This window comes from Geosmithia morbida, assembly GCF_012550715.1.
Source record: "Geosmithia morbida isolate 1262 chromosome Unknown scaffold_0, whole genome shotgun sequence".
NCBI classification, from domain to species: domain Eukaryota; kingdom Fungi; phylum Ascomycota; class Sordariomycetes; order Hypocreales; family Bionectriaceae; genus Geosmithia; species Geosmithia morbida.
In genome coordinates this window covers 2,120,225-2,128,269 of record NW_023336187.1, presented here as the reverse complement: position 1 = coordinate 2,128,269, position 8,045 = coordinate 2,120,225, and the positions used below count along the sequence as shown (strand labels likewise).

General features: G+C 55.4%; 5 protein-coding genes across 5 annotated transcripts in view; 2 read left to right on the top strand and 3 right to left on the bottom strand.

Moving 5' to 3' along the window:
- Window positions 1-204: 204 nt before the first annotated feature.
- On the bottom strand, window positions 205-1,596 carry GMORB2_0638 (sensitive to high expression protein 9, mitochondrial; the record flags this gene model as incomplete). The annotated part of the gene is made up of 1 exon (XM_035462623.1): window positions 205-1,596. One exon carries the CDS (start codon window positions 1,594-1,596, stop codon window positions 205-207), a length of 1,392 nt encoding a protein of 463 aa, XP_035325553.1.
- An 860-nt stretch (window positions 1,597-2,456) lies between these two features.
- Window positions 2,457-3,344, top strand: GMORB2_0637 (Pyrimidine 5'-nucleotidase (UMPH-1); the record flags this gene model as incomplete). Its single annotated transcript, XM_035462622.1, has 1 exon — window positions 2,457-3,344. The coding sequence occupies one exon, from the start codon at window positions 2,457-2,459 to the stop codon at window positions 3,342-3,344; it is 888 nt and encodes a 295-aa protein (XP_035325552.1).
- A 1,312-nt stretch (window positions 3,345-4,656) lies between these two features.
- GMORB2_0636 (putative RNA-binding protein EIF1AD) lies at window positions 4,657-5,149 on the top strand (the record flags this gene model as incomplete). The annotated part of the gene is made up of 2 exons (XM_035462621.1): window positions 4,657-4,967; window positions 5,059-5,149. 2 exons carry the CDS (start codon window positions 4,657-4,659, stop codon window positions 5,147-5,149), a joined length of 402 nt encoding a protein of 133 aa, XP_035325551.1.
- Window positions 5,150-5,199: 50 nt separating this feature from the next.
- GMORB2_0635 (alpha-1,3-mannosyltransferase) lies at window positions 5,200-6,954 on the bottom strand (the record flags this gene model as incomplete). The annotated part of the gene is made up of 3 exons (XM_035462620.1): window positions 5,200-6,082; window positions 6,444-6,576; window positions 6,849-6,954. 3 exons carry the CDS (start codon window positions 6,952-6,954, stop codon window positions 5,200-5,202), a joined length of 1,122 nt encoding a protein of 373 aa, XP_035325550.1.
- A 645-nt stretch (window positions 6,955-7,599) lies between these two features.
- The window catches only part of GMORB2_0634 (thioredoxin 1), a gene marked incomplete at both ends in the record, with an annotated part of 1,502 nt that continues 1,056 nt past the window's right edge, over window positions 7,600-8,045 (bottom strand). Inside the window, 2 exons of the mRNA XM_035462619.1 lie at window positions 7,600-7,798; window positions 7,871-7,975. Coding sequence (XP_035325549.1) covers window positions 7,600-7,798; window positions 7,871-7,975 — 304 coding nt within the window. The remainder of the gene's footprint in view (window positions 7,799-7,870; window positions 7,976-8,045) is intronic.

The following is an 8,045-nucleotide window of genomic DNA, read 5'->3' as shown; positions in this document are numbered from 1 at the left end:
GCCCATCATCTCGTGGGAAGGAGAAGAAGGAAGAGAAGAGAGGGGAGGGAGGGGGAAGGGGGGGTGGTGATACAAGACACTTCATAGAGAAATATAGATGAATGGTTCTAATACATAGATGCGATGGATGAAAAAAGGAAAGGAAAAAAAAAACCCCCCGGTAATGGTACAAGGAATGATATGGTGACTTCCTACTACTGTCCTCTAACTCCTCCGGGAAAGCATCCAGGCAACGCTCCCGGCCATGGCGGCCCCGATGGCCACGCCCTCCAACGCCACGGCAGACACGTCCCTCATGCGTAGATGCAACTGCCGTTCGCTGTACAGATCCTTGGCCGCCTCTGTCCACCTGGCAGGTTCGGCGAGAAGCTGCCTCCAGGCGAGACCTTCCCACGGCCCAGCCCGAGCCTGCGCCTCGGCCTCGTCAGCCACCGCAGGGGCGGTTGTCGGTGCCGGTGCCGGCGCCGGTGACGACGATGACGACGGTGACGGCGTCTCGACCTCTGCTGCCGCGGCCTTGACCGTGACCGTGGCATCGTCCGCGGCGGCGATCATCTTGTCGACCATCAGCTCCTCCTCCGCCGGCGGCTTCATCCGGCCGCCCTCCTCCTCCCGCCTGGCCACGAGAGCGGACTTGACGGCCTCCAGCTCGGCCCGGACCTCCATGAGGGCCTCCTTCTCCTGGGCCACGACGCCGTTGACGAGCCTCTTGCGCTTCCACGGCTCGGCGACGAACTGCAGGACGAGGAAGAGCAGGAAGTTCATGCCCATGAGGCCGAATGTGCCCCAGGTGCTCGCCCTGCGGATCTTGTCGCTCCAGATCTGCTCCTCGTGGTACCGCTTGAGGATGCCCGAGTTGAGGCGCTGGCCGAGCGCCTGCTCGGCGGCCTCGGCCTCCGTCAGGGCCTCCTGCGCCGCCGACACCTCCCCCTCCAGCACGTGGTCGGTGCGGTACAGCTCGGTGAAGCGCTCCAGGTCGGTCGGCGTCCACGACTCCTTGCGCGCCAGCAGGGTCGTCACCTCGCGCTGCGTCGCCGCCCGCCGCGTGTTGGAGGACTTGTACGACTGCCGCGCCGCGTGGAGCGCGGCGTGCGCAGATGCCAGGTCCCGCTCCAGCGTCGCGTTCTCCGCCTTGATCGCCTCGATGGCAGAGTACCCCGTCAGGTCGTTCATGGTGTGCGACGCGTCCAAGGTCCGGTTCTGAAGTCGGTCCATCAGTTGGCTGAACCGCTCCTTCATCTCGATCGCTTGATTGGCCAGTGTACGTGCCGAGGTGGTGTCTTTGGGAGGGGTTTGCGGCTGCTGCCGCTGCTGCGGTTCTCGCTGTACCTGCTCCTGCTCCTTTGGTGACGGGGATTCCGGCGATGCCGACTCCTTGTCATCCGTCTTTGGCGGTGGGGAAGAAGAAAAGAATCGTGTATGGGCGACTCGTGTCCGGTGCTGCAGACAGGCATGTCCCCGCTGCTGCTGCTGCTGCTGCTGCTGCTCTCGGCCCGGATGCCGCTGTATGCCGAGTCCCGACCGCGATGCCAGCCGGATGCCCAGCAAAGGTCTTCCGACGGCGACGTGAGCCACCGGACGACCTAGAGCTTGCATCTCCGTGGGGGGTTGGGAGGAAGGGGGAGCAGTTCTGAGTGAGAACGAGACTTGCGGCGGTCGCGTCTCAGAGGGCGGGGGGAGGGAAGGTCGATCGTCTGGAGTTTTTCCCTCCCATCAATTGAGAAGAAAGTGTGTGTTGACGGTCAGATGGGGAGCTTCCGAGGATTCTGCCAGACTCGTCAATGCCACCACCCCCTGACCGCCTTCCGGAATATTTCATTCTCTGGTGGGTACGTCGCGGGCAGCTCTCAGTCTTCTGTTGGGCCCGACGATGCCCCAGCGGTTCCGATCCGCTTCTCAGGGGAGGCCGAAGGCCGAAATACAGCGAGTGCAGCGCTAAAGGTGGGGGGGGTGGTGTCCGGGAGATGGAGGGATGCCCTCATGGATGGGGAAGCAGAGAAGATGCGCCTTTTTGCTCAACGAGTTGGAAACCAAATTGATGATGACACGACTAATTGTAAGCAGAGAAAAAGAGAGTGTTTTTTTTTTGAAAAAAAAGAATAATTTAAAATTAATTTTGTATATATAAAGAGGGAGGAAGGAGAGAGAGAAAAAGAAGTAGAAAGAAAGACTTGCCGTTAGCTGGTCTGGGAGGCATCGGAGCGGCAGCGCGTAAAGTACGTACGTAATATTGCTATTAGACTAATAATAATGCCCCTCCACTCCGTTGATCTGCCCCTCCCCCTCCTTTTTCATTAAAAATAAAACATTTATTACACCTCAACCACTACGTCAGTCGACATCACCCTCTGTGCCGCCTTGTATTTCACGTACATCTTCCCGAGGAACACCAGCACTGCTCTCGAAAGGAAACGAAAGGAATCGAAAGCCGGGAGATACAGACAGGCAGGACCATCATGTCTTCTTCCGCCGACGCCGCGCCCGCCATGGCCTCCAACCCCAAATTCATCTTCTTCACGGATTTTGACGGCACCGTCACCACGGCCGACTCAAACGACTGGATGACCGACAACCTGGGCTTCGGCCGCGAGCGCCGTGAGGAGCTCAACAAGGAGGTCCTCTCGGGTACCAGCCACTTCCGCGACACCTTCCAGAAGATGCTCGACAGCGTCGACACGCCCTTTGACGAGTGCGTCCGCCTTCTCGAGGCCAACATCAAGCTCGACCCCTACTTCAAGGAGTTCTACACCTGGGCCCGCGAGAACAATATCCCCGTCATCATCCTCAGCGGAGGCATGACCCCCGTCATCAGCAACCTGCTCGACACCCTCCTCGGCAACGGCACCTGGGACATCCAGATCGTCAGCAACGACGTCCAGGTCGCCCCGGGCAAGGAATCCATCAACGAGAAGGCCGGGTGGACCATCAAGTACCACGACGACAGCATCCACGGCCACGACAAGTCCATCGAGATCCGCAAGTACTCGTCCCTCCCTAACCGGCCTACCCTCTTCTACGCCGGTGACGGCGTCTCCGATCTGTCCGCTGCCAAGGAGACGGATCTCCTCTTTGCAAAGGCTGACAAGGGTAAACACTCACACTCACTCACACACACTCTCTCCCTCTCCCTCTCCCTCTCCCTCTCCCTCTCCCTCTCTCTTTCTTTCTTTCCATCTGCTCCTGGAATACGTTCTAACCCCCCATGCACAGACCTTGTCACCTACTGTGAGAACGAAAATGTCCCCTTCGTTACCTTCCGCGATTGGTCCACCATCTTCCAGACCTGCAAGGACATCGTTGCCGGCAAAGTTACCGTCCAGGAGTCTGCCAAGGGACGCATCTAGGCTGCTCCCTTCTCTTCATCTCTCGTCTTCTTTCCGAGAACGCCTGTGATTTGCAGGACGATGGGAAAAGAAGAGAGAGGAGACAAGTCACACAGCATGTGAAGGAGTCTCAACATACGTGGTCAGAGAACCCCACGTCATAATAAAGATGGGATGGAGAGAATACATATTCGCATAGACACGCACGCACACCCATCCCGTCTGAAACACTTGGATAGATGTTTTTTTTATAGACGCCTTTATAGACGCAAACCTCCCCTTTAGAATTAGATACCTGACCAGTATATCAAAAAGCAACCTTGCAATTAAAGAAACAATATCCAGACTTTTCACGCTTGACACATTTTCAAAATAGGTTCCTTCCCCTCCTGTAGGATCCCCCTGTAGGAACCCCCTCCTCCTCCCCCCCCCCTTGTAGGACCGAGGAAATGTGACCGACGGCATCGCGGTCGGTAGCTGTGAATGTACACGGTTAATAGTAGTAGCGACTAGTGGTGCCAGTGGCAGTCCCTTGTGGGTATCTGGTATCGTGCGATCAAGGGATGGATAGTAGGATCGATCACTCGGTAATAGCGTGGTTCCACATCTTTACTCTGTCCCGCAGTTGATTGAGAGCCTGGACCGAAGCGGACGAATTACTCGGTGAAGGCGTGTGAGAGAGGACGTCAAGTTCGAGGCAGCGACGAGGCAGCGATTGAGGGTACATTTTGTTTTCTTTGTTTGGCATATGTGAAGGGTACGAGCAGGAGGTTCGCGAGAACGAGATGGAGAAACGGCACATGACGGCCATCCGGCCCTGGATCTGTGCTACCGTCGACGACCCGACGCTTCAGTCCATCTACCATTACAGCTCGGCTGAGGAGAGGAATCATGAAGCCGGCTGCCAAGCAGATCTTCAAGAAGAGTCGGGGATGAGCTTGCCCCAATAGGGATGCTACGCTCAGCGATCGAGGCACAACTAAGCAATATAAATCAAATCACACCAGCAATACCTCCGGACTATCGGTTACTCCGTAGTGTGTGGTTCCGCGTTTTGTAATCTGCACCTCTATGCTCTGTCTGTTCTGGAATGTTTACTATCATTTTACAGTAATAATATTACTAACGTCCAAACCCCGCGCCACCGCCAAGCTCCTCCACATCAACGGCGCACCAGATTGCCCCACGTAGATTTTTCTTCCAGCATCAAGTTTTAGGGGAGAAATATACTCCTTGATGGGTTCTTCTCTTCTTCTTCATCTTTCTCATTTCCCCGTCTAATTATACACAACAATAAACAATACAAGAGCGGAGACGATAGAGAAACGCAGGTATGGGTCGCCCAAAGCGCAACGTCCTCGCCGCAGCAGAGGAATCCCTCAATCCTCCCGACTCCCTCCAGCCCAACCAGTCCGTCGTCCGAGTCGTCAAGCCAGAGGGCAACAACCTGTACAGGTGTGAGCTTCCCGACAGCAAGACGCTAGTTCTCGAGCTGGCTCAGCGGTTCCGCAACACCATCTGGGTCCGACGGAGGGGTTTTGTCCTGGCGGAGATGTACCAGGGTGATACGCAGGATGCGCGAGCCGTGGGGGAGATTGTGAATATCGTGAGGGACGAAAAGTTCTGGCGGAAGCAGTCGTACTGGTATGCCTGTCCTTTTTTTTCTTGCATCTCCGGCGCATTGAAGATGACTGACAAACAACACCCAAAAAAAAAAACCAAAAAAAAACCCCAGGCCCAAAGAGTTCACCCGCCGGGAGAGCGATTCCGAAGACGAATCAAACGTTGGCAAGATGCCGCCCAGCGATTCCGAAGATGATGAGTAGAAAAGGAGATAGAATGAAAGAAGAAAGATGTCACCATACGCACGGCCGCATCACCTTGTCTTGCTGGACTCAGTAGCGGCAGACAACTGCTGCTCATCGCCATCATCCGCATGCATCTCCTCCTCTGCGGGTGCCAGATACGCAGCGCAGACGGTAAAAAGCAGCGATGCGACGACGATGGCAGAGCTCAGGTCCGTGCTGGGGAAGACGTTCCACGCATACTCCTGCAGGATCCATACTGCCCAGACGCCGGCACCGGCGCGGCCCGCCCTCCAGATGAGGTACGGCGTCGCCCAGGAGAGGTACGCGTAGAACTGGTAGTGGAGGGACCTGGCGAAGAGCAGGCCGACGACGTTTGCCGTGAGCATGGTGGACATGACGAGATCCGGCGTGACCCTGCCGGCGACGTCCTCCTCCTCCCTCCTGGTGCGGAACGGGGACCGCAGACGCAGCAGGTCGGGGATCATGGCCCACGGCGACCTGCCGGCCGTCGCGCGCGCCACCCACCTGTTGCCGATGAAGAGGAGGAGCACGCCGACGTGGCCCGCCAGCAGGGCGACGGCCAGCTCGCGGCTCAGGAACACGTCCTCCGGGAGCATGCGCCAGTTGACGGTCCACTCGTACTTGAACTGGCGGGAGAGCTCGAACGCCCGGCCCAGGTAGCCGCCCGCATTGGTGGTGAGGAAGGGGACGGCCATGGCCACCTGGACCTGCAGCACCAGCCAGAGAAGCCGCAGGCTGCCCCGCAGTCCACGGCCGAGGAACAGCACGACGGCCACGGCCGGGAGCACGAGCAGGAGGGACATCTTGATGCCCAGGCCCCAGGCGTACGCGACGGCGCCCAAGGTCCACATCCGTCGCTGGAAGCAGAAGATGGACAGCCACAGGAAGAAGGCGGCGAAGCAGTCGTTGAAGCAACGCAGGACGAAGATGCTGTGGAGTCGTTTGGAAAGGACCAGGACGGAGAATACGTATGGTGGTACCTTGATTGCAGTAGAACCGCATTAGTTTTCCTCATATATATATATAAATCATTACATTTTTCATCCCTCTCTCTTTCTCTCTCTCTCTCTCTCTCTCTCTCTCTCTCTCTCGCACACGCACACACGCACACACGCACACACACATATATATACACACACAACAAAGTGAAAAAAAGATGAAAGGAGAAGAAGAAAAGAAGGAGAAAGAAGGAGAGAGGAAAGAGAAGAAGAGGAGAGGGTGGAATAGAGAGGGAGGACATACCTTGGCCTTCCAGTAGCACAGCATCACCAGTGCCAACGTACCCATGTACAAGACGGCAAACAGCTGCTGAGCCAGGAGGATGTTCTTCCCTCGGTCAGTGAGATAGTACAGCCCCGTGAAGGTGTAGACGTGAGCGGCAGGGTAGACGAGGGGACCGGTCCCGCCGGCCATCTTGGTGTAGTCTCTCTCCCCGGCGACAAACTGGCCAATCTGCTCCATGTAGGCGACCCAATCGATTTCGGTGTCTTGTTTCTCCTGTCAGATTATGGTTTTTTTTTTCAAATGGTTCCTCAAATTCTCATGTATATACATATGTATATATACATGATGTATTTATTGACAAGGAAAAGGGCAGAGAGTGAGAGAGAGGGAGAGGAGGAGAGGAGGAGAGAGGGAGAGAAGCAAGAAGAAGACTCACAAGGAACCTTCCAGATTATCAGACTGGTCAAGACACCATCGAATAGCCAGAGAACAGGGGGGATGTACTTTGACAGAGTGTGGCGACCGGCCATGATATCGATGGCATCCTGAATGGGCCATGGAAGCGTGCGGTCGGCCATCCTCTTCTTCTTATTCTTCTTCTCTTTCTCTCTTCTTTTCCCCTTGTTCTTTCTTTTCTTTTCCAGTCTTCCCGCGCTGCAACGTCTGCGTTTGCGCCTGGTGGGTGTGGTGGGAGCGAGGCGCAGAGAGAGAGAGAGAGAGAGAGGTGTTGCTATTCAAAGTGAGCTCTTGACGTTTTTTTGACGCTCTTGAGACACGTTTACCCTGTGACGCGACGGGCGGGTGGATGTGCGTAGTAGGTACGACCCCGTGACATGCACGCATAACCTCGTTGCCATACGAATCGGATAGATATTATTAAAAAAGGAAATTCATAAAAATAAAAACGTGCACCCCGACCATCAGCATGTAGTAATATGTACAATGTATATATGTCATGCAGATATTCCAGACATGCATGCCAATCGAGGCTTTTTTTTTCCCCCTTCGGTACAATGTTTTGTACTCAGGTTCGCTATATTTTTTTTTAATAACATTTGCATCACATAAGAATAACAAGACACTGCAAAACCCTCCCTCCCAAAAAAGAAAAGAGGGAAACAAGAGCAGAAAGGTCTCGCTCTGATCAAGTTTGTTTTTTTTTATTCATCCGCTCCGCTCATTGTATTACAGTTCTTCTTTTCGTAGATAAAAGGGTATCGCGATTAGAGGGCGTGGACCGACTTGATGAGCTCCTCGAGCTTGGCGGGGATGGCACCGGTCAGGGTGCCAACCTTGTTGCCGCCGTTGAAGGTGATGAAGGTGGGCATGGCGCTGACGCCGACCTCCTGGCTGATCTCGGGGGCCTCGTCGACGTCGACGGTGACGAACTTGATATTCTCAAAGTCGGCCGAGTCGGAGAGCCTAGGGTCGGGGTTCAGAGACGTTAGACGGCATACGAGAGGTGGGGGGGAGAAGAGGAGGAGGAAGACGTACTTTTCAAAGATGGGAGAGATGGCCTTGCAAGGACCGCACCAGACGGCCTTGAAGTCGACGATGATCTTGTCACCGGAGTCGACGAGAGCCTTGAACTCGTCCAAGCTGTGTGTACCTCTTTGTCAGCAATCGAACAGATACCGGTTTTTTTTTGTTTTTTTTTTGAGGGGAGGGG